We start from the raw sequence: 27,021 nt of genomic DNA on the forward strand, positions 1-27,021 counted from the left end.
CAGAAGGTTGAAGTACAAGTCAAACAGGTAAGAGGGGCCATTCAACTTCACTTAATATGACAAATTCAAATCTGGTTGTACGAGTGAGTGTACACACGCTGCCACCATGATGCACGCACACTCCAGCCTGAGCCACGAGATATTGTCTTCCCAACAAAAGCCACAATCTATCTCCCCTCTGCATTCTTTGGACAGCCTGTTTCCCTCTCAAAAACTACCATTATTTTTATATCTTGTAGAGGAAGGACTTTCCGGAGTGGTGGACTGGATGCCTAAAGAACTAAATTATTGTCTGAGCTTTTGGCTGGGGAAACAACAAGAATAACCTTATAAAACAGGCTGGGAACAGCTGATTAAGAAATGGGGACCAAGCGGAGACACTTTTACTACAGTGCTTTGTAGCCACAGTATGAGGTGCTTCTCCAGTCATTGTGGTCCTGAGTAGAGTGTATAGAACAGAATGAAACAACTGCTGGTTTGGCAAGAAGATCTACTAAATCTCAATTATGATGTGATCTCCTAGTTTTAAGTGATTTGCAAAGAGACTCTGATTATATCTAATTCACTACAGGCAAATAACCGTGTAAACTCAGCAAAAATAAACTTTGACATCTAACAACCACAGGAAATCAACCAAGTGTAGAGCAGGAGTAACTCAGCAGTGGGTAATTTGCTAAATCGCCAACAAAATTTCCAAAAATAATCTCATTGTTTTCAAACCGTTGAAAACAGTAGAGTAGAGTGCCTGAGAACCAGATAAGGGAGGCGTCTTATTAATTGCAATGGACAATACATGTAAATGGGTGCAGAAAGATTGACAGGAATGTACTGTTAATTGGAATGAATAGGAAAGAGATTTGTTAAATATATATTTCTTTCTTTATAAAGTAAAGACAGATAAAATAAAGATTGCTTTACCACTAACATGTTTATTTTCAATGGAGTTGGAAGTTATCATCTAAAACATTAAATATCTGCTTAACCAATCAAAAGAGGTCAGTGTGTAAACATAGCTTGTGATTGGCTGAGCTTTTCTGCACCCATTAAAATAAATGAACATTTCCAAATTATTGGCAAACCTGGAAACATTGCGCAAAAGAGAACTATAGTCCCAAACGTTGGAAACAGAAGGTGCATGTTTCTCAGCATGTTGTGCAGAGTTCAGGACAGGGAGGGAAGCATGCCTGTGGCTGCCTGTGGCAGTGATTTACTTCATCTTGGAGAAGTGACAGAAGATGTAACTCTTCCTGCTTACAGATGTAATGCACATCTGGATCCCTGTCATTTTCACATTGCTTTATAGTGAGAGGTGATTCATATGGCTTCAGTCACACAAAATATCCAAACCTGTAGCCAAACTGCTGGATTGCTAAACAATATATGTTTGTTTCACTATTTTAGATTAGTTATTGTATCATACTTGGTTTCAGGAAGAATGGGTAATGAAATGTTTCCAGATCTAGCATACAGGCAGAAGTTCTGATTAACCATGTGAGCTCCCTGTACAGTTTCTTTTTGAAGATTGATGAATAAAATGTTCCAGAATAATTATCACAAAAGGAAAAAAAGTCAGTGTCAGGGTTAGCACCATGGTCTTATATGCAGTACACCCTGTAAGGGAGAGGGAAAATGGAGAGTGCAAGACCCTCAATGTTTATGGCATATGTCAGATAGAAAGAATGGGCGCATGGTGAATTGTTCAGACAGAGGTCTGGAGGGGACAGGAAACAAGCTGGCTGTATGAATGGGTTACCATATAGAAAAGCAGTTAACTCAGTAAGTTAGCAACAGTTTAGATTGTAGTTCATTATATTAACATTCTAAAGATTGTTTACAGAGATAGAACCAACCTGTAGGCAATGTCATGCTCTGGCTGGCTGAAGGTTGGTCTAATGGTGCCCAAACATCAGCAATGAATTGGGGCAATTCCCCATTCTGCTGATGACTGGGTCAGCTGTTTGGCAAAAACTCATGTTGGGCAATCTAAGGGGGTCATTCAGACCCGCTCACGAGCAAAGGACGCTCGCAAGCGGGTCGATGTTGTGCGCATGCGCGAGACCCGGCGAGCGACGAGGAATACGTCGCTCGGGGTCTCGCACCAAAGGGGGCGTGCGGTCGATGGTGAATGACAGCACGCCCCCTTTGGTGGGTGTGCCGGGGGCGTGGCTGCCAGACGGAGGCGTTCCCATGGGAACGCCTACCGTCTGAAGCCGACCCCACTGACATCAGTAATGATGTCAGTGGGAGTGATTTTGACTCTGATAGAGCCAAAATCACTCCTGGGCTTGCGGCAGCGAGACCCTACCGCAGGATCTCGTCGCAAGCCCGATGGTCGCGATGGTCTTGACCATCGCATCCATCTTTTTGGCCGCTCGCATATGCTGTGGGTGGTCACCCACAGCTATGCGAGCGGCCAGGAGGCTGCTCCATTTTCAGGGAGGAGGGCACTGATTCAGAGCGAGCGCTCTGGTTAGAGCGTTCGGCTCTGAATCAGGCCCTAAATTCGCCGATTTTGACCGAAAATTTATTGTAATAGTAGAGTAGGGGATTTTTTAACATGTAGTATTTTGCCGACCTCCTAATAAATCACAAACCATCGGAGTCCACCATTGGGAAATCGGAGAATTGCCGCTTTGATGTATGGCCTGCATTAATATGGGGTTGGGAGGACTCAGAAGTAGCTCATTAATGGAATATGTTTTTTCCCAGCTCACTGATTTTTCAGGTAAGAATAGGAAACAAAAAAACAACAACAAGCAGTGCAGGCTTATTGGCCTGTACACACGGGATGATCAGACATCGATCAGATATCGTTGTCTGGTTGTCCTGCATGTGCTGGGTGTTCGACATCGAACATCCAGCAACATGCACCAACCCCCAAATAACGTAACGACCCGCGATGAACGATCGCGGGTCCCTATAGTAAACAGGCTAACCTGGTCGATATCGACCAGGTTGGCCTGCATACACAGGCGATGGTCAATACAGATATCGACCATCCGTGCCCACGCATCGACAATCATTTGGTCGTTGGAGGGGTTAAAAAATTATTATTTTTTTTAAATATGAGATATGGTAAGAACTTACCTTTGTTATCTCTATTTCTACAAAGTCCATAGGGTTCCACAGGATACCTTGGGGTATAGGTGTGACGTCAGTCATCGTGCACCATAGAGTTAAGCTTTCAGCCTCCCAGGATGCACTAGGGTCCCCCTCCTATACCCCGCCCCCGAGCCAAGGCACCTCATTTAGTTATCAAGCCATAGGCCGGAGGAGGAGAAGGAAGAGAGAGAAAGAAGATCTGGATACACACAAGAATCACACTCTCACCAGAGGGAGACGGGAAAACCGGTGACCAGACCAAAGCCCATCTGCAGCACAGGTGCGACAGGGCGGGAGTCCTGTGGAACCCTATGGACTTCGTAGAAATAGCGATAACAAAGGTAAGTTCTTACCATATCTCATATTTTCTACTTCAGGGCCCATAGGGTATCCACAGGATACCTTGGGGATGTCCCAAAGCAGTATCCTTTAAGGGTGGGGACGCTCCTGTGCTGAAAGGAGAATCCGCCGCCCGAAGGAAGCATCCTGAGAGGCAAAAGGTGTCAAACCTGTAATACCTCACGAAGGTATGGACAGAGGACCACGTAGCAGCCTTGCAGATCGGGACTGCAGAGGCACCACGTCGAGCTGCCCACGAAGGACCCACAGACCTAGTGGAATGAGCCTTCAAAGAAGGAGGAACCGGTAGACCTTCATGAAGATAAGCTTCAGAAATAGCCATACGGATCCAGGCTGCCAAAGTTTGCTTTGAAGCAGGCCAACCCTTTTTACGGAAGCAATAGAGGACAAACAAGGCGTCCGACTTCCTAAACGAAGAAGTGCGGTCAACATAAGTCTTTAAGGCCCGCACAACATCCAAAGTGGCCTCACCCACTGAAAGACCAGGTGAGTTAAAGGCCGGAACAACTATTTCCTCGTTAACATGAAACTGGGAAACAACTTTGGGAAGAAATTCAGGCAGAGTGCGGAGCACTGCCCTGTTTCCATGAAAAATCAAGAAAGGGGGTCTACAAGAAAGAGCCCCTAAATCAGAAACCCGTCTGGCCTAAGCTATGGCCAGAAGGAAAACAGTCTTAGCTGTTAGCCATTTAAGATCCACTGAGCCCAGTGGTTCAAACGGCGGTCCCTGGAGAGCCCTCAGGACCACAGCCAAACCCCAAGGCGCCACAGGTGGAACAAAAGGCGGCTGAATGCGGAGAACACCTTGCATAAAGGTGCGCACATCCGGGATTGTAGCAATCCTACGGTGAAACCAGACAGACAAGGCCGAAACCTGTACCTTCAAAGCAGCAAGGCGAAGCCCATGATCTAGTCCCGCTTGTAGGAAGGCGAGTATCCGAGACAGACGAAACTCCCGCGGTGCATAACCTCTCGTTCGACACCACTGGAAGAACGTATGCCACACGCGATGGTATATTCTCGCGGAAGACGGTTTCCGAGCTCGTAACATGGTATGCACAACAGAGCTGGAAAACCCCCTGGACCTCAACATGGCTGTCTCAACAGCCACGCCGTCAAAGACAGCAGAGTCAGGTCCGGGTGAAGACAAGGACCCTGCGACAGAAGGTCCAGTCGTAGCGGCAACCGCAGAGGACTGTCCACGGACAGACCCTGAAGGTCTGAGAACCAGTGCCGTCTGGGCCACGCGGAAGCTATCAACAGGAGCGTCCCTCCTTCCTGTTTGAATTTCCGGATTACCCGTGGAAGAAGGGAAACCGGAGGAAACAGGTTTGCGAACCGGAACGTCCACCGGACGGACAGAGCATCCACCAGCGACGCCTCTTCGTCTCTTGTGCGAGACCCGTACACCGGCAACTTGTTGTTGTGCCGGGACGCCATGAGGTCGATCTCTGGAAGACCCCACCTGTCCACCAGCAGTTGAAAAACATCCGGGTGCAGGGACCATTCCCCCGGATGAACGTCTTGGCGACTTAGAAAGTCCGCCTCCCAATTTAGCACTCCCGGGATGAAGACCGCTGATATGGCCGGAAGATTGCACTCCGCCCATACCAGGATCCGAGACACCTCTACGAGAGCTGCCCGACTTCGGGTTCCTCCTTGCCGGTTTATGTAGGCCACGGTGGTAGCGTTGTCCGACTGGACCTGCACCGGGCGAGCCTGGAGAACCCGATGTGCCTGCTGGAGAGCATTGAAGACCGCACGGAGTTCCAAGATATTTATTGGAAGCTCCGCTTCTGTCGGCGTCCACCTGCCCTGGAACAAGTGTGGACCCGAAACTGCTCCCCAGCCCCGAAGACTGGCGTCCGTTGTCAACAGGACCCAATTTGGAACCCAGAACGGATGTCCCTTGCTGAGATGGGTCGTCTGCAACCACCAGGCAAGGGACAGGCGAACCTCCGGGGTGAGCACTATCGTCTGGGACTTTAGAGACTGAGGCAGCCCGTTCCACTTGGACAGGATCAGGTGCTGCAGAGGTCTGGAGTGAAACTGGGCATATTCCACCATGTCGAACACCGACACCATGGAGCCCAGTAACCTCATCGCCGAGTGTAGAGACACCCGGCGGCTGTGCAGACAACTGCGCACCCTCGACTGTAAAGCAGAGATCTTTTCCCCCGTCACAAAGATCCTTTGCTGTCCCGAGTCCAATAAGGCTCCGAGGTGCAGAAACCGCCGAGACGGGATTAGAGTGGACTTCTGCCAGTTTATTAACCAGCCGTGCCGTTGCAGTAGCGCAATGGGTCAGGTCCAAGTGGCGCAGAGATCCTGCCACTAATAAAAGGTCGTCCAAGTACGGCAACATGCGGACTCCCTGCAGCCGCAGAGAAGTCGCCATGACTGCCATCACCTTGGTGAACACGCGCGGTGCTGTCGCCAGGCCAAAAGGTAACGCCCGAAACTGAAAGTGGTCGCTGCGGATTGCAAACCTGAGGAACTGTTGATGGCGCAAAATAATAGGGACATGCAGGTAAGCGTCCTGTATGTCCAATGACACCATGTAGTCCCCAGGTTCCAGCGCCAAAATGATGGACCGTAGGGTCTCCATCCGAAACTTCAGCACCCGCAAAGACTTGTTGAGAGCTTTGAGGTTGAGAATTGGACGATACGACCCATTGGTTTCTGCACCAAAAAAAGACTGGAATAGAAACCCTGGCCCCTCTGGGAGAATGGAACAGGCACTATAACTCCAGCCTGGAGCATAGTGTGCAAGACCTTCCGCAGCTCCGTGGCCTTGTTCCGGTCTGATGGTAGACCCGTGGTGAAGAATCGAGCCGGGGGTCTGCGCCGGAAAGAGAGGGCGTACCCGTGGGAGACCACCTCGAGAACCCAAGTGTCTGTCGTGGTGACCGACCAACACCGGGCGAACTGCAGCAAACGGCCTCCCACTTTGGAATCCCCCAAAGGGAGGCCCGGACCGTCAAGCCGCAGGCTTGTCATCAGGCTTAGGGGCCGGACGTCTGGTACTCCATGCCTGCCGGCTTGGCCGATTTCTTGGGACCAGCCTGTCGGGGAAAAGAATGTGGTTTGGGCCTGCCCTGGGCCCTATAAGACCGAAAAGACGATGGTCCTGAACCAGAAGGAACAGCGGCCGACGGTAGACATGCCGATTTGGCTGCCGCCAGCGTGGCCACAATCTTGTCCAGATCTGGACCGAAGAGAACTTCCCCGTTAAAGGGCAACGCCTCCAAATCCTTTTTGGAATTAGTGTCCGCCTTCCAGGATCGCAACCACAAGGTGCGACGAGCAGCCACTGCTGCTGAAGAAATTCGAGACACCAGGGTACTAATGTCTAAGGCCGCCTCGTTGATATAAGTGGCCGAATCACGGAGATTACCAATCAACTCCACCTGTTCAGCAGGACAGTCGGAATCAAAGGACGCCTCCAATGAATCCGCCCAGCGCTCCATCGCTCCATCGCTCTGGCAACCCAGCAAATGGCCATAGCCGGCCGCGCTGCCCACCCCGCAAGGGAATAAGCGGACTTCAGGCAGATCTCTACCTTGCGGTCCGTAGCATCCTTAAGGGAGGACATGGATGGCATCGGCAATGTGGCACTACGGACAAGGCGTGTCACATGAGAATCCACCTGTGGAGGGGATTCCCACTTAGCAAAATAATTATCCGCTAACGGATAAGCCACCGCCAGGCGCCTCTGCGGCTGGTATCGCTTGCCAGGCTGTTTCCATGCCTCCTCTAAATGGTCCACTAACTGACCCGAAAGAGGAAAAACTGTGGCGTCACCCTTCACATCCTTAAAAAAGGCATACTTGGATTTAGCAGCTGGGAGAACTTCGTCAACAATCACCAAGGCTGTGCGGACTGCCCGAATAAGTCCAGGAATATACACCTTGGACCTAGCGTCAGCGTCCTTAGTATGGAGAGGTTCCTGATCGTAAGGATCCAGAATCTCCCCATCATCAGACGTCCCTTCGTCATCCTCATAAGGAGCGGACAGAGACGCCACCGGCCGTTTGTGGCCGCATCACAGCCTCCCCCTGCAACACATCCGACAAGTGCTGTACAGAACTCGTCAGGGAGTTAACCCACGCCGGCTCCTGAGAAACCGGGAGAGGGGAAATAGGGAGACTGCGGGGTACCACCAATTGTCTTGGGAAACCCTGCATGGGTGACGACACCACTGACTGCTGGGGCAAACCCATCTGCGTAAACGTGGGCTGCGGAGCTAACTGGCCCACTAAGGTTGTAAGCGCCTGAGCGAAACAAGCCCAGGGCGGCTCCTGTACCGGTGCTGTAACCGTAATAGGCCGCACCATTGACAAACACTGCCGGCAGAGGCCCTCCGCGCTACCCTGCCCCTCCGCTAAAGGTACTTTACACGTAGTACACTGTAGCCGGAGAGGAAAATCACTTTCAGACATGATGGTACCAAGTACGTGACCCCTCTCACCAATTGTATTTTAAAGAGGAGAGAGACCACCCTGCAGCACCGCACCGCAAGGGCTTAGCAGAAAGAACAGGGACAGTAATAAACCTGACAGTCAGAATAGAAGATACAGGCAGCAGCGCTAACACAGTCACATACAATGCAAAGAAAATCAATTCCTGCACTAACCAGCGCTTATCACTCAACTACGCAGACACAGAGTCTGGTACGACACAGCGCTGCATACACAAACCTGACCACAGCGGAGGAGAGGTATGCGGGGGGACCCAGACCACGATGCCTCCGTCCAGGCTTCCAGCAGCGTTCACCATGCGTTCAGGAAGATGGCCGCCGAGGAGCAGAGAGGAGGCTGGCCTGGGGGAGGAGCGCTGCCACAGGGCCAGTCGGCAGTGCAGAGAGGGCTGTGTGCAGCGGGGGAGGCGCCGGCTGTGAGACAGGGAAGGCGCGCTCCCCTGGCATTCATTTAACCCCCGGGACGCCGCAGCGCTACCGCTCTGCTGCGGTCCGCTGTCCCAGGGGGGTAGTGGAAGCGCAGGTTACATACCTGGCTCCACGCTGCAGCCAGACCCCTGCCTGGGGACTCTGGACCATGTAACAGCGGGGACCCACCGCGGGACCCCTCTGCTTACCTTGCTGTCCCCCTTGATTCCGGCCATGGTCCGGAATATCTGGGGTCACCGCTAGCTGTGACCCCAGATGCTCACCAGCATCCCCGGATCGGTACCGGCGTTCTGTTACCGGCGGGGGTATAGGGAAGACAGCATGGACGTCAGGACTGACTGTCCATGCTGTACATCCAGATGTGCAGCCACAGCTGCATGCAGGAAAACTTATGGGGCTCTTCTTAGCCCCCACTCCAACAGGTGCACCCGACACCGGCCGGGCACCAAACTAAACTGAGGTGCCTTGGCTCGGGGTCAGGGTATAGGAGGGGGACCCTAGTGCATCCTGGGAGGCTGAAAGCTTAACTCTATGGTGCCCGATGACTGACGTCACACCTATACCACAAGGTATCCTGTGGATACCCTATGGACCCTGAAGTAGAAAGGACGATATAAACGATCAAACTATATCATTATCGTTTATATCGTCCTTTTTATCTGACCGTGTGTAGGCACCATAAGACTTGTACAAATTAATCTGCAGGAACACTATTATGCTTTCAAATTAGATAGACAGCTGGAAAACTATAAATCCCAAAAACAACACTGAAAAAAAAAAAAAATCAAAAAACACCTTCCAGTTGTGCAATGGAATCATACAGAAAACTGAAAAATAATAATTTTAAGGCTATGGTTCCAACACAAATCTGCTATTTAAAAGGGCCTGTCTTTCTTTATGGAAAACTCTTTATGCAAGATAAATACATTTATGTACATCACAAATATTTAAATTATTAAATTGCCCAGTCCCAAATGCCCATAACGGTAAAGTGGATAATATATACAGGTTGAATCTCCCATATCCAAATATTCTAAAATACGGAATATTCCGAAAAACAGAATTTTTTTTTTGCATGGCTGAGACAGTGAAACCTTTGCTTTCTGATGGTTCAATGTGCACAAACTTGTTTAAGGCACAAAATTATGAGAAATATTGTATAAAATTACCTGCAGGCTGAGCGTAAAAGGTGTATATGAAACATATATGCATTCTGTGTGTAGATTTGGGTCCCATTACGGTATGCAAATATTCCAAAATACGGAAAAATCAGATATCCACATTCATTTACCTTTTAATCTCTCTGAGCAGCATTCTAAGGAGGGTGCCCTGCAGTGGTTCAACCATCAGCTTCCGCCACATATCAAGTGCTAACTGCAATATAAGAAGCAAAGGATTAACACAATCTGGGAACACATCAGACGGCTGTATTTCATGGTCAGGTAATTCTTTCCTTAGGCCCAGGAGTTTATCTGGGCTGTGTTCAGAAGCAGAACAGAATATATAGTCTGAACACTGGCTACTCATTAAATAAGTTACAATAAAAAAAATGTTTCTCCAAAATAAGGATTTATGGGGTCAGTGATTATTTTCATCCCATTTTATTTTTATTACAGGAATAAAGATAAAGAAGCAGTAGACAAGATAGAGTGGAGTCAAATCAGCAGCTCCAAAATCATAAATGGGATTATCACCATTTGTACATTAAAGCACGAATGTGCCTACATTGTTTTTTGCATTCATTATAGCAGGGGTGGGGAACCTTTTTCTGCCAAGGGCCATTTTGATATATATAACATTAATTACAAGCCTGGTGCAAACCAAGTCCCCTCCGTGTGACATCACAGGGGGTGTGACCAAAATAGCCAGTGATTACAGCAATGCCCGATGCATCCTGAGGATGCTCCTGGGAGCTGTAAGGGCAGCGGTTTGAACGTCTGAAGCGTCCTAAGGACGCTCCAGGTGGCACTGCTGCATAGATTCTGGCTGCAGGGTGTCAGTCTAGGCACCCTGCTAGCCAGATGAGGCTAGCCGAAAAAAGCTCAGACGGCCAGACCAATATGATTCCGTGGTTCCCCCACCCCTGCTTTACAGTAACGTAAGGGCTATATTTTGCCTTTAGGCTTGCCGATCATTACTTCATAAGCATATAAATGAAGACAGCTCTTCTCAGCACACTAATCTTCAATCCTTTCTTTTTCTTACATTTATAATATAAAATCAATGCAAACAGAACATGAGACTGGAAGAGTCTGTCGCAATCTAATTGCCGTACAACAAATCCAAATTATATAGTTTTGTTTAATAAATATTTGTCTGAGGAATCGGTTGAGCCGTGAAATATGTTGCAAGTTTCCAAATAAGAGAGACTCATTCTGTTTTTATTATTCTGTTTTATTTCTTACTTTAATGGATTCACATTTACGAGTGTTTGGATTTATTTATCTGACTTTTTAGTGCCAACAGCCTAGTTAAATGTATTTTATTTTGTTTTATTATATTAGTCATTATCGATTATAGGAACTGACATATCTTATATACTGTGTAATTTAACATAAAAGAAATGTGTTTCACACCTAAAACTATTGTAGTGGATAATTCTCCTTTTCTTGTGAGCACAGTTCATGTAGAGACAAGTTCTGGTCATACAGGGTATTATATATCCACATTTAAGGTGTTTACGTAAAGTCGTATTTATACACACCAAGGTCAGCGTCGGAGATTATCTTGTATATCCATCTTTGGAAGCTGAATGTGAATCTTCCGTTTATATCCTTGGCTGTGGTCTTTAGATGCTGAGAAGCCAGTCATTTCTACTTTCACCCTACCTACCACTACAACCGGCACCTTCCCTCTCTGTATCCATAACAGTGTGCAGCAGCTATGACCCAACAGGAGCACAAACTGGCCATGGATTTTGGGAGATCATAGGCAGTGGAAAGGCACTAGTTGAAAGACACTATTTGTAAACGTAATTTGCTACTGCTGATAAGCTTTCACTTTTTTGAGCCTTTATTAATGGGAAGAAGATTCACTACACAAAGACAATACCTATAGAAAGGTCAAACTGAACAAGATCTCAATGATTTCAAATCTGCACATCCAAAGTGGGCTTGTAGCAGTGATTACACACTTGTGCCCAAAGCATCTGTCAATCCAAAAATATAAATAAAAGCCACGCTCTCCGATAACATCAGGAGCAAGCAGTGTGAAGACAGAGTGCAAATGGGGGCAGTATCCATAAAGGATAAGCAAGCTTGGAATCCCCCGACTGTCAGGTAGATGCGGTTGCCACTTTTCCATAGTTCCTTAAATGCAGACTTGTGGTTAGGTTAGTATGACATTGTGTGTCAAACTAATCCGACAGCAAGGTTTTTATATTTCCCAAAAAGACATATGGATTAAACAGGGGGGAGAGGGAGAATAATTATAGCACACTGAGTGTCAGGGAGTTAGACTACTGTTTCAAACGGTTATCAATAGTCTCAGCAGGGTCCTGGCAGTCCTGGGACCTGGCACCTGTATGGCCCCAGAGATAACAGTTGCCCAGAGGCAATAGTACCAATGAAACCAATAGGAAATAACAGTTCCTGTTGTACTGGTGGGAAACCACACAGAGAATGAAGCATCTTGGAATTACACAGCTTTTCTCTATCTATCCAGTCTTGTAAGCCTGTGCAAACCAGATTGCGTTGGAGGAACTGCCCTGTGTTTGGCTAATCACATAAGTGTGTAGTATACATTTTTTTGCGTTTTGTGTAACATTACTCTTGCAGGATCAGAAAGCCAATCGAATACATTCTATTAAAAGTGGAAAAGCCATTTTTGGCAATTGCGTAATAATAAATATGGAGTTATTTTCAGTGATATTTGCCTAGTTGGCAACCTTTTATCCACTGATAAAAGTACTGGGATCAGATAACACCAGCAGACTTGCTGTTGGAACTGCACTCGGGATAGTCTAAGAGTATCCTTCATTAAGCCATATGGAAAACTAAAGTTAAACCAGAGGTGCGCAATCTGTGAACCTTGACTCAAAAGTGAGCTAACAGAATATGTTTTTAGAGTCACCTGATTCAACATATTCTTTTGGGAACCATTTATTTTGGGGTTGTAAAACAGAGAGTAGCACAGTGAAACTTGTCGTCTCAGATAAAAAAAAAGCCGTAGACTCCCTGCTGTATGTAAATGTGATAATTTAAATGAAACTTTCATTTTCTATTAGAATACTCACTTCTCCTATCTCCATCAGTGGCTCATTCATATCTACACCACCGTAGCCATACTGCAGGTCCGCTTCTGTCAGCTTGTTCTTTTTTATAAACTGTGTGTTGAGATACCTGAGGTGGAAGAATCATTATTACTATTGAGAACAAGATATACTGTAACCCGCTGCTGTTACTTATTACCACCGGGAGGCACAATAATACAGAGTGTTTTACTATGAAACAAACTACAATAATAACAACTACTACTATCCAGCTTATGGTCGGACAGCCCCCACCATGATCAGTTAGTTTCAACATCTGTATTAACTAGCCATTTTCTTCTCCTGCTTCCAAATTACTCTCTCCAAAGGGGCTCATACACCTGCGATGGATTCTGTCGGGATCGGGAGATTGGGGATATTCAACATGTTGAAAAATCTCAATTCCCTGATCTAGACCCGGAAATGGTCGGAATCGGCGAGTCAGGGATTTTTAACATGTTCAATTTCCTTGATCCACAGATGGATCAGTGATTATCGACGTCTGCGGATTGTCAGTTCTGATCACCGATTGGCTGATTAGGTCAGCGTTGGCAGAGCGGGGAATCGCGCCTCAGGTGTATGTGGCCCTTAACATCTTCCTTTGGTTTCTCCCAGTGGACTGACACTGCATTGAGAGGGCGACTGTCTTGATATAGTTTATTACACTAAATCTTTGAGCTTACAAAGTACCTTCTAATCACCTACAACGCTTAAAACCAACGAACAAAAGCAGATAAATGGTTCAGACTCTCCCATGCCACATTCAAATGAGAGGGTTGAGGTAATATTTATGGAGTAATTTAATGGTCGGCGGTGTGTGGAAGTGATGTTCGACTGAGCACAACTCTCATGAATTAAGGTAGTGCAACATTGCCATCCCTACGGGGGCGGGGGGGGGACTTGAGAAAATTGGAGATGTTGGTGCCTGCAAGGTGCTGACGGCATTAAAGTCTGCCCTTATTATGACAAGTATGTTGAAAAAAAAAAAAGCTGAAGTTGCTATTTGGACATGGATAACTGTAAAGTGCAATGCTTTTTAAATGAACATATAAGTATACACTGACCATTTATGTAAATTATAAGATTTAAACCGTTCATTAACAATTCACCATCACTTACACATTGGATGAATGTGGTGACCCGTATAGTTTATACAACTCTAAAGACTACCTGTATAAACAGTCCATGTAGTCCGCTCCTCTGCTGTATTCCTCCCAGGACCTGTGATAAACGACTAGGACTTGTTCTGCGGATTCCAAAACTTTCTAAGAAACACAGATTAATAAACCGCTCAGATGAAGAAGAGCCAGAACTGTATTATCTCCTAAGAAACATCATTATTTAGAGAAATCTTTTTATAGAAATAACAAAAAGGTTTTAAGAGTTTTCTAAATTTATATAAAATTTAGCACAATCAACAAACTCTCTCCTCTTTAGCACATAGCAAAGGACCACTGCTGTGCCACTCAGCTGCTGCCACTACATACTTTCAATGGAGATCTGCAGGACCACCGTCATGGTTTGTACACCCTGACATCCGTGCTCTGGCTCAGGCACTTATGGAGTTCAGCTGTGTTCAATGTGCTGTGAATGCCATTTGGATAGATAGAACCTGAGGCACAGATGCCAGCGTGTGTACGTTATCTGCAGAACAGGAGGGACAGACTGTAAGGATAACCAGTGCCAGGGCAGTGACCATCTAAATCAGAAGCCGGCTGTCAAATCTACCAGTGTCGGATTCTGGTACTTACATGAAGAGCTCGATCACATTTCGTCAGTAAACTATGGGGAATCTTTTGCATCCGGGTAAATCATAATTCTCAGAGATAGAAAGAAGAAACTTCTTACCGCATGCAACTGCAAAACATGGTTTTCCAGGAAGGTTTTTGTTTCTGTATACAATCTCTCTCCAAGTGGTTCTGGATAGGCAACACACAATGCATAAATATCTCTGGATATGGGTGTTAAAGAAAGCATTTATAGAAGATAAAGCAAAACATCATTCACAGATTTGTAAAGACTGAACAATGAACATGGGGCCTGATTCAGAGTTGGGAATAGAGAGAGATAGCACTTAACTGTGTACCTGGACAATCCATATTGCAATGCAAGGGGTGTAAATAGATAATATTTTTTTTTGCATGTAGTGTAAATACTAGCTGCTTTTACATGTAGCCCACAAATACTGCACAACTTTATTATTACTTTACAATTTAGATGTCAGTATGGACACCTCCCTCCCAAATCTAAATCTCTCTGCACATTTTAAATCTGCCCCCCCTGCAGTGCAGCATGGTTTCACCAAGATGATCAGATGAGAGAGATCTCTCACTCTATTCCCAAGTCTGAAATCAGGCCCATGATCCTTTGCGCTAGTATTTAAACCACAGTATGTTTAAAAAAAACAAAGACAAGATAGTACATTTTAAAAACACAACATTCATACAATATATTGTATGATCAAGATACAACTTATTTGAAAAAGTTTATCAAATAACAAAAAAGGAAGTTTATACTGAAAACCTTATATTTATGCATACTTACAAAAAAAGAAAATGTGTTATTTTTTTTTTTGGTTGAGTACGTGATCCCGTCGCTGATAAAGCCGGCGGTCACAAGCTGGCAGCGTAATCCCGACTGTGGAAATCCTGATGCATGCAGGTAAGTATTGTAACTCTTCCTCTAACCTTACCCCGAACCCACCTTTCCCGCAGCCTACCCCTCACACTCACTGTCGGGATCTCAGTTGTCTGGGTTGCGGCGCAGGGATTCTGACCGTCGGCATTGTGTGTGCCGGGATGCAGACTACATCCCTGTGTGGAGTGACCAGGCATGTGGTGTAAAGATATGTAAAAAAGGAATTGGAATAAAAAGCTATAGCAACAGGGTAATACACACTATTCTCCAAAGTGTTCTGTTTTAAGTAGTCATCGCTCTTTATATCGCCCGCATGAAGGCAGGTAAAACAATTGTGTTATAATGGAGATGGGAGATATACAATGGAACTAGTATGTTTTAATGTACTGCTATGCATAGAATACATACAGTGGTAAAGAAACTGGTGTCATAAAAAGGGGGGGATGTGATATTTAATTTAAAGCAGTAGAAAGTTGGAAATCATTTACTATAGCAGCTTATTAGAGAGAAGACAATGAAAAGGCACACAATGTGAAAGTTGGAACAACACAGAGAGCATGTTCTTTGGTATTTCACAATCTATGGGGGCGATTCAATTCAGCGTGAAGTGAACAGCACCAGGAGGGAGCTCCTGGAGCGATTCAATTCACTGCGCGGTTTACAGGAAGCAGTCAAGTCGGAGAATGCTGGTTCTCCCGACTTAACTTGAGTGTTTAGTCACGAGAACCAGCTTTCTCTGACTAAAGTGCCTGCCTCGAGACTGTTAGCGCAGCACTAAGCCGGAAATCAGCCTCACGGCCAGCACTTTAGTCGGATTTCTCCTGGCATCCTCAGGAGGGTGCAAGATGAAATCATTAGTCGAACCAGACAGTGCAGTCAATTGAATAGCTATGAGGGGGCACTACTACTGTGGGCAATGTATTAGGGGACACTACTACTGTGGGGGGTGCATTAGGGTGCACTACTACTGTGGGAAGTGCATTAGGGCGCACTACTACTCCGAGCCACTGACGTGCGGTGAGGTCAATGGATGGGGAGGCACTGGCTAGTATCAGAGCCAGTTTTACACACACATATGAACCTGCCCCACATGCACAGATCTCCCCCTTCACAGTCTACCCCAAAAAACAGATTCCTGATAGCACAGATGCCCCTCAGACATCTTCCACTAGCACAAAAGATTCCCCCTCCCCACACACATCTCCCCCTAGCTGCAGACCCTCCTCACCTTTTTCTCCTTTCTGCGTTTCCTCTGTCGGTATATGCCAATTTCCTTCCCTTCTCAGTGCTGCTTCTGAGCTCTGATGTCTGAGTACTTCCTGGACTGGTCACCAGACAGTCAGCGGTGACCATCAGAGCTCAAGTCATGCCCCTTACAGTGAGGCATGCCTCCATTAGCTCTCTATGTTTTATCGGCTGCTTCGTGGACCAGCCCTCAGCTCCAGACAGTGTCTCAGCCATTAGAGGTGAGGCTAAGTTCTTACTGCCTCATCTCTCGTCTCTCCCTGTATTTCCAGGCTGCAATTTTGGGGAGTTTTGCCTATAAAAACGATCAGAATAATACAAAGAAGATATTTATAAGTTAGAAATATCTTCTTTGCATTATTCTAATAACTTTTATAGTTTTATAGCCCTGACTGCACATCCCTGCTGTGTGCATTGTATAAGGGGTACTACTATTGTGGGCATTGTATTAGGGGCACTACTATTGTGTGGCATAATGTGTATAAGGAGTACTATGGTGTGGTGCACTACACTGCTGAAAAAGTGACGTGTCTTAAGGAACGCTCACATTGAGCGGCCACGCCCCCTTTGCAGGCTCACGCATAATTACAACCTTAGATTTTCCATATCCCCACTTCAACCACTGAGTAGGATGCTGTCTGTTTATGTATTGCAGAAGCTTCAGAAACAAGAGAGAAGCAGTAGAGGTGACAGAGGTGCTTCTGGTTCGGCCATGTCACCTGTAGGTTTGCAGCGTTTTGAGGAATGCTCCTGGAACAGCCTTGGCCTCTGACACCATCAATCAATGATACACAAGAGCCATTACATATCATGTGTATTCTCAGACACCAAAAAGGAAGAATTCACACTTCATACACTATAAAACTTCCAGGAGTGTTTGTTGTTTTTACCTTCCATTCAAAGTTGCCAAAGGAGTTTAAACATATCATGGCTTCCATGAGAAAAATCAAGGAAATTAAATTAACGGCAATAATCTTTGACTATTTCTATTTGGTTTGTTTCTTTAGACTGTTTAGGATTTTTTCACTTGGCAAAATGATGCAGTGAGCTCTGTTTTTGCTAGAACATCCTCCTCGCCCCTCTGCCATCATATGACAGCTGAAAGCTGTGAAGTCATATTTAGGTTTAACCTACACAGATGTATTGAAAAAATAATAAATGATTTGTAGGAAGACAGCTTAGGATCAGATGAATGCTAAAATTCTAGGGCTGACTGAAAAGTAATGAGACTGCCTCAGTTTCTGTCCCATAGGTGGCAATGCTATGCTGGATAATGCGAAGCTCATACATCGATGTGCCTGAACCTGCGGTTGGACTGCCGTAGTAGTCTTTGTTTGGTCACAGCGAGTGGAAAATCTTCATACGTTTCATCATGGCAGCTGAGGAAGACGTGTCTGTGAGATTATGTCAGAGATGTGGGATTGAATGTGTTAAACTTGGAAAAAGCGGAAATGAAACTCATGAAATGTTACGGCAAGCATTCGGTGGAGAAAAAATGAGCCGTGCTGCAATGTTTTGGTGGTGGAAGCACTACAAAGAGGGTTATACGCGAGTGACTGACGAAGAGTATAACCCTGGGAGACTATATAAGTATAAGTTCTGGGAGACCATCCACCTCGGTTACAGATGTCAAAATTGACAAAGCTGCAGAGATGTTGCAAAATGACAGAAGGTTAATCACGCGAGCTTTTGGCTTCACTTGGCATCTCCTTCAAACGAGTTCAGCATATTGTGAGAGAGGAACTGAAAATGCATCATGTGTGTGCCAGGTGGGTACCCAGAAATCTCACAGAAGAGCAGATGCGACAACGAGTTCAATTCGTGCAAGAACACCGTTTGAATGTCGGAGAGGATACACGATTTCCTGACATAGATTGTGACGAATCGTGGATTTGTCATTATGATCCTTAATCCAAACAACAGTCCAGTGTATGGAGAGATTTCCACTTTTTAAGAGTTTATCACAAAATTCAAATCACACATCTCTGACATAATCTCACAGACACGTCTTCCTCATCCGCCATGACGAAATGTACGAAGATCTTCTACTCGCTGTGACCAAACAAAGACGACTACGGAAGTCTAACCACAGGTTCAGACACATCGATGTATGAGTTTCACAATAACCAGAATAGCGTTGCCACGTCTGCCTATGGAACAGAAAAACAGAGGCAGTCTCATTACTTTTCGATGAGCCCTCGTACAATAAACTGCTATTTAAAAGGAAAAAAATATGTATGAGGGATTGCTGCTTTTAAGAACAAAGGAAAAAAAACTAAACAGCTGGTGGCAGCAGACTGACAACAGCAAGCCAATCTTAATTACCAGTTGTAACATTTGTGAGCACTCCTAGGAGGAAAATCGACCAGTTAAGCTGGCCACACATCTAAAGATTATCTGTCCAACCAGCCAACTAGCTGACTGGTCGGAATGAAAATCTGGTACGGTATGACAGCAAATGACAATCAGCAATTTGCTCCCAAACGCCGGTAAATGGACAAACTTGTTTGAACAAATTGTTCAGATCAAATATTTAACAAACTTGTCTGAACGACCATTTTCATCTGTTTTCTGGTATTTAGGAGAAAATTGCTGATCATCAGTTACTCCCACACGTTACCAGATTTTCATGTGTGACCATCTTAAGAGGCAGTCAAAGTGGTCCCCAGTGGTGGGGATAACGTTAACTGAAGAGTCTGTGTAAAGATAGATATACACTAAGAAAACATCCACAGACACATTCCTTCAATTATCCGATAAAAAATTGCTAACTGCTTTATCTGTGAAACAATTACTGCCTCACAGCACCAAGGTCATGGGTTTGATTCCCAATATGTGTGTGTGGAGTTTGTATATTCTCCCTGTGCTAGCTCCTGTTTCCTCTCACATTCCAAAACTATACTGGTAGGTTAATGGCTCATAACAATAATGAACCCCTAGTGTGTATGGGTGTGTGCATGTGGTAGGGAATATAGTTTGTAAGCTCCACTGGGGCAGGGAATGATGTGAATGGACAAATATTCTCTGTAAAACGCTGCAGAATATGTGTGCGCTATATAAATAACTAGTAATATATAAACATAAACAGCCGATTTGCAGACCATTACTATTAAAACGATGAGCCTTTCAAGATTGGCTAATCTGTCTTTCCTGGAAATTATCTGCACATCACAGAAAAATACTGTAACGTACGGGGATGGACTGGGGAATCTTTAAATTGAAAAATCTAGTGATTTTTTTTTTCAGCCAGTGATGTACCCACTGGGATGTCTATACAATCACATATTTAGTAAAGTACACAAATGTGCTTAGCCATTTAGTATTTATAAAGCCAGCTATCACCGCAAGAAAAATTAAATAGTCACAAAAAAAAAAAAAAAAAAAAGAATGTCATGGAAATAATTAAAAATGCAAAAAGAAATGTAATAATAAAACAAAACTTCTTTAAGGAACATGATCATAGAAGTGTTTGCAAAATAATGAGTTTGCCGATATGTCAGTGACCATTAGGAAGCCCACACACTGGCAATTTGTCTGCAATATGTTATATAATGGCTCCAAGTACCGTCTACAGAGATCTGCACGCATCTAGAATTTAGCTACCAGCAGCTGGAATGCCTGGGGGAATGGGTATGAAATATCGCCGGCCGCATGGCCTGTCAGCGGCAGCCCGACAAGAGCAGAGTTAGAAGCAGCGGAAGCCCGACAGCGCTGGAAATCCCGATCGTGGATAGGTAAGTATCTACTAACCTAACCACCCCCTTCCCCGCTGCCTAAACCCAAGTCCCCCGGGGGGGTGCCTAACCCTAAGTCCCCCCCGGGGGTGCCTAACCCTAACCCTCCCTCCCCCTAGCCTAACCCTAACCCTCCCGGGGGGTGCCTAACCCTAAGTCCCCCCCGGGAGCCCTAAACCTAACCCTCCCACCCCCGCGGCTGTCTGCTCGCAGCGCCCGGTATCACTACGATCGGGATGCCAGGCGCCGGTCTCCCGGCGTCAGGGAAATGCCGGGATATGACAGTCGGGAAGCCGGCTGCCGGTATTTAGGCAGTCGGCTTCCCGATTGCTTACCTGCCTGGGGACCAGGAGGTCCATGGCTTAAGAGACACATGGTTATGGCTTCCACAATACAAAACGGTGACGTAAGTGACAGCTAAGCCCTTATGTCACAGCTTCATCTCACTGGATGCCAAATGCACTACTTATTATATAAATCAATTTCTGCTCATTAATTTAATCTAAGTGAAGAAGTGGTGTAAAGTATGGGAAAATAAAGGAGATGAGGGTGGGAGAAGGCCTTTCAGCAGCTCTGGTGATTAGACTGAAAGATAACCAGGTTAAACAAAAAACGAATAAAAAAACCTCATGCTAAGCAAAACTTTCTAATGCAATCCAATATTTCATAACACATACATACACACACACACACAAACACACACACACACACTACTGTGCAAAAGTTGTAGGCAGGTGTGGTAAAAATGCTGTAAATAAGAATGCTTTCAAAAATAGAAGTGTTAAGAGTTTATTTTTATCAATTAACAAAATGCTAAATGAATGAACAGAAGAGAAATTTAAAATCACATCAATAGTTTGTGACACCACCCTTCAAAACAGCATCGATTCTTCTAGGAACTTGCACAAAGTCAGGGATTTTGTAGGATTATAGTCAGGTGTATGATTAAACAGTCATACCAAACATGTGATTATCATCATCATTTTCATCTGTAGGTTGAAATACAGTCATTAACTGAAACAGAAACAGCGGTGTAGGAGGCTTAAAGCTGAGTGAGGAACAGCCAAACTCTGCTACGAAGGTGAGGTTGTGGTAGACAGTTTCATGTCACAGGTCATACACCATGGCAAGACACAATGTAGTTATACTGCATCAGCAAAGTCTCTCCCAGGCAAAGATTTCAAAGCAGACTGGGGTTTCAAGATGTGCTGTTCAAGCTCTTTTGAAGAAGCACAAAGAAACGAGCGTAGACGCAGTGGTCAGCCGAGGAAACCTAATGCATCAGATAAGACACATCATGCTTACTTCCCTTAGAAATCGGAAGATGTCCAGCAGTGCCATCAGCTCAGAACTGGAAACAAGGCCAAGTGACTCAACTATGCACGAAAACATAGGAAATGGGGTGCAGAAAAATGGCAGCAGGTGCTCTGGACTGATGAGTCAAAATTTTAAATATTTGGCTATAACAGAAGGTAGTTTATTCGCCAAAAGGCTGGAGAGTGGTACAATAATGAGTGTCTGCAGGAAAAGTTTGGGGCTGCATTTCAGCAAAAGAGTTGGGGATTTGGTCAGGATTAATGGTGTAGTCAATGCTGAGAAATACAGGCAGGTACATATCCATCATGCAGTACCATCAGGGAGGTGTCTGATCAGCTGCAGAATAAATTTGAAGAAAGACAACGACCCCAAACAATGTAATTAAGAACGATCTTCAGCATAAACAAGAACAAGGAGTACTGTTGATGATATGGACCCCACAGAGCCCTGATCTCAACATCATCAAGTCTGTCTGGGATTACATGAAGACACAGAAGGATTTGAGCAAGCCTACAGTCACAGATCTGTGGTTAATTCTCCAAGATGTTTGTAACAACCTCCCTGCCGAGTTCCTTCAAAAACTGTGTGTGTGCAAGGGTACCTAGAAGAATTCGTTGTTTTGAAGGCAAAAGATGGTCACACCAAATATTGATTTAATTTCTCTTATGTTCACTTTGCATTTTGCTAATTGATAAAAATAAACTATGAAACACTGCTATTTTCGAAAGCATTCTTACTTCACAGCATTTTATCCACACTCGCCTAAAACGTTTGCATGTGTGTGTGTGTGTGTTTATATATATATATATATATATATATATATATATATTTATATTCCTGTATTTCCACCAAAGGAAGGAGGCACTCGCCACTTCATATATTATTTAAAAAAAATTTATTCATAGGCTTTAGACTTGATTGGATGTATCCATATTTGGTCAACGTTTCGGTTCCACGTTAAACCTTTTTCAAGACCTCATCCAATAATTGATAATAACAATTCATTCAAAGATATAGTCTGTGAAACAAAGGAAAAACACATTGACATGTCTGCCAGGCTCCCTGCAATAGATAAATCACTGCTTATGTTTAAAAATCACCCATATATGACACATGCATTGCCACTATAGGGTGCTGTTTAGTTGCACACAATCTAAAATAGACACCTTCACCAAATATCATACAGTCAGGTCCATAAATATTGGGACATTGACAGAATTTTCATATTTTGGCCTCTATTCACCACCACAATGGCTTTGAAATTAAACAAACACGATGTGCTTGAACTGCAGACTTTCAGATTTAATTTGAGGGAAATTACATCCAAATCAGGTGAACGGTATAGGAATTACAACTGTTTGTATATGTGCCTCCCACTTTTTAAGGGGCCAAAAGTAATGGGACAAACTAAACAATCCTAAATCTGACTTTCACTTTTTAATACTTTGTTGCAAATACTTTGCAGGCAATTACAGCCTGAAGTCTGGAATGCATAGACATCACCAGACGCTGGGTTTCATCCCTGGTGATGCTCTGCCAGGTCTCTACTGCAAATGTCTTCAGTTCCAGCTTGTTCTTGGGGCATTTTCCCTTCAGTTTTGTCTTCATCAAGTGAAATGCATGCTCAATCGGATTCAGGTCAGGAGATTGACTTGGCCATTGCATAACATTCCACTTTTTAGCCTTAAAAAACTCTTTGGTTGCTTTTGCAGTATGCTTCGGGTCATTGTCCATCTGCACTGTGAAGCGCCGTCCAATGAGTTCTGAAGCATTTGACTGAATATGAGCATATAATATTGCCCGAAGCACTTCAGAATTCATTCTGCTGCTTTTGTCAGCAGTCACATCATCAATAAATACAAGGGAACCAGTTCCGTTGGCAGCCATACATGCCCACGCCATGACACTACCACCACCATGCTTCACTGATGAGGTGGTATGTTTTGGATCATGAGCAGTTCCTTTCCTTCTCCATACTCTTCTCTTCCCATCACAGTGGTACAAGTTGATCTTTGTCTCATCTGTCCATAGGATGTTGTTCCAGAACTGTGATGGCTTTTTTAGATGTTGTTTGGTAAACTCTAATCTGGTCTTCCTGTTTTTGAGGCTCACCAGTGGTTTACATCTTGTGGTGAACTCGCTATATTCACTCTTGTCAAGTCTTCTCTTGATTGTTGACTTTGACACATATACACCTACCACCTGGAGAGTGTTCTTGATTTGGCCAACTGTTGTGAAGGGGTTTTTCTTCACCAGGGAAATAATTCTTCTGTCATCCACCACAGTTGTTTTCCGTGGTCTTACAGGTCTTTTGGTGTTGCTGAGCTCTCCGGTGCGTTCTTTATTTTTAAGAATGTTCCAAACAGTTGATTTGGCCACACCTAATGTTTTTGCTATCTCTCTGATGGGTTTGTTTTGATTTTTCAGCCTAATGATGGCTTGCTTCACTGATAGTGACAGCTCTTTGGAGCTCATATTGAGAGTCGACAGCAACTGATTTCAAATGCAAATGTCACACCTAGAATCAACTCCAGACCTTTTACCTGCTTAATTGATAATGAAATAACGAGGGAATAGCCCACACCTGTCCATGAAATAGCTTTTGAGTTGATAGTTCCATTACTTTTGGCCCCTTAAAAAGTGGGAGGCACATATAGAAACCGTTGTAATTCCTACACCATTCACCTGATTTGGATGTAATTACCCTCAAATTAAATCTGAAAGTCTGCAGTTAAAGCACATCTTGTTTGTTTAATTTCAAAGCCGTTGTGGTGCCGAATAGAGGCCAAAATATGAAAATTCTGTCAATGTCCCAATATTTATGAACCTGACTGTATATGACCATAGGAATCAACCCTTAGTGGTACACACACACCTCTCAGTGTTAACCATCTGCTGTTAAAAGATTACTACATAGGTACCTCAATTGTCCATCGCGCAGTATATACCACAAATGGTTAAGCACAACCCCTCCAGGTCCTAAACCTGAGAAAAACATAACCCAGTTGTTGTCAAAACATCAACGCTGAGCTAACCAATATATGTATAAAATCTGGCTTACCTACTCACTCGGGGCTGGTCCAAACTAGAGTGCCACGTCTATTGAGTATGCCCGTTCACCATCGGGTACATGCCGCTTGTTCTCTCCTGTCCCGCTTCCGGCTAAAGAAGCCGCGAGACCGGAAGTACGCGGTTGTGCTGTAAAGCACTTCCGCGTGTCTGTGTGAGACGCAAGCTAGTGTGGGTTACCAAGGTAACCACCTACAGAAACCTGCTGGTGTCACACTAAGAGTGTGTGCATATATATATGTTTTTTTTATTTATTTTAGCGCAACCAAAGATAAACGGGAAAATAGACAAATATTTCCACAATAAGACAAATTACTTTAGTTACAATATAGACTTACTAAGGGAGCCTGGTACGTCCATATCACCATGCTAGTACACCGCTATGTAAGACAATGCTTATGCTGCATAACAGCAGCATAGCAGAACATCAGAGATACAACACCATATACATATGTGGGTGCAGAAATCTCATCTACGAAAAAAGAATAATTAATTCCAGTCAATATATATAAAAATAAACATAGAGAAATAAACAGACTGTTGATAACCCCGCTCCAGAAATCTTCTCGTCATCTCTTCTAGTTGGACTTCTCTACCAGCCTCTGTAGAGTTGATACGTATAACGCGCAAATACTGTGACAAAGGTAGATTTTCTTTTAGAGTGGTACACACACACTGAGAGTTGTGTGTGTACCACTAAGGGTTGGTTGCTATGGTCATATATGATATTTGGTGAAGGTGTCTATTTTAGATTGTGTGCAACTAAACAGCACCCTATAGTGGCAATGCATGTGTCATATATGGGTGATTTTTAAACATAAGCAGTGATTTATCTATTGCAGGGAGCCTGGCAGACATGTCAATGTGTTTTTCCTTTGTTTCACAGACTATATCTTTGAATGAATTGTTATTATCAATTATTGGATGAGGTCTTGAAAAAGGTTTAAAGTGGAACCGAAACGTCGACCAAATATGGATACTTCCAATCAAGTCTAAAGCCTATGAATAAATTTTTTTAAAATAATATTTGAAGTGGCGAGTGCCTCCTTCCTTTGGTGGAAATACAGGACTATTTTTGGGATCAATTTCATTTGATCCTTGGAAGCACCCCAACGTTGCACACTTTATTGTTGTGAGTGCAGGACATTTTTGTATAATACATATTATATATATATACATACATATATATATATATATATATATATACACACACACACATATATATATATATATATATATATACACACATATATATATATACACACATATATATATATATATATATATATATATATATATACACACACACATTATATATATATACACACATACATACATACATATACACACACTAATAGGGGCATATTCAATTAGCCGCGAAAAGTAGAGTACTTTTCGCATGCCGGACTTCGCCGTCATCGCTGGTTTTCCATGCGGAAAAGTATCGCGCACGTCCCCACTTATCCTCATTTTCATGTAAAAATCAGCAAAACGGAACCCGGCGAATTCGTACTTGGCAAAAACTCCTGTTAAAAACGGGGAAAACAGTCTGTACCTCCCGATAAGCTGCACTAACATAGGGGATCACTATAGGGGTGTTCTAGTACGGGCAGCACAGACGGTGTAATGGTTAGCATTACTGCCTCACAGTACTGAAGTCATGGGTTTGATTCCCACCAAGGCCGTAACTGTGTGGAGTTTGCATATTCTCCCTGTGCTTGCGTGGCTTTCCTCCGGGTACTCCGGTTTCCTCCCACACTCCAAAAATATACTGGTAGGTTAATTGGCTCCCCACAAAATGTGATAGGGAATATAGATTGTAAGCCCCACTGGGGCAGGGACAGATGTGCATGGTAAGATATTCTCTGTAAAGTGCTGCAGAATATGTGTGCACTATATAAATAACTGGTAATAAATAAATAGTAGTACCCGTAATAAAGCTAATCTGGGTACTTAAGTTTTCTCAATTGCTTGCTATTAGCATCGTTGCATAAGTGGTAAAGAATGGCATTAAGCAATATTTTTTCATCAAAATAAACTAGTCCCAGCAAATTTTAGGTACATGAAAATGGGTACTAGCATATTTTGCATTTAAGTTGCTAATGTGAAGTTTTAAAAAAACTTCAAAAATCCACCTGCCGCAAGCACCTACAATCCCAAAAACACCTGCCCCATACTTTGGAACCCCCCTGGAGTGTATTTCACTAGTTTTTAAGTTTGATCTCCAACTTTGGTCTTTTTGCCCCCAAAATGGATGTGTTTTATTGGGGTGTTCTTAAGTATTTGTAACTTTTTTTTTTTACACCTTTAGCTTTGGGGGACTATCCCAAGGGTGCAGGGGGGTTCCCGCAAGTTTGCACCCCAAAACCCCAATTCTGCACTTTTTTCAGCCAGCTTTC

At 44.3% G+C, this 27,021-nt stretch overlaps 1 protein-coding gene across 5 annotated transcripts in view; it reads right to left on the bottom strand.

The window, feature by feature from the left end:
* Positions 1–27,021, bottom strand: part of CUL2 (cullin 2) — a 148,004-nt gene that overhangs the window by 75,503 nt on the left and 45,480 nt on the right. For all 5 annotated transcript variants that reach the window (XM_088462695.1, XM_088462698.1, XM_088462694.1 and 2 more), the window contains exons 3-6: positions 14,469–14,571; positions 13,791–13,885; positions 12,606–12,711; positions 9,663–9,745 (exon numbers count right to left, since the gene is read on the bottom strand). In XM_088462695.1, coding sequence (XP_088318821.1) covers positions 9,663–9,745; positions 12,606–12,711; positions 13,791–13,885; positions 14,469–14,571 — 387 coding nt within the window. The remainder of the gene's footprint in view (positions 1–9,662; positions 9,746–12,605; positions 12,712–13,790; positions 13,886–14,468; positions 14,572–27,021) is intronic.

This window comes from Taudactylus pleione, unplaced genomic scaffold (assembly GCF_031769625.1).
Source record: "Taudactylus pleione unplaced genomic scaffold, aTauple2 ptg000053l, whole genome shotgun sequence".
NCBI lineage: Eukaryota > Metazoa > Chordata > Amphibia > Anura > Myobatrachidae > Taudactylus > Taudactylus pleione.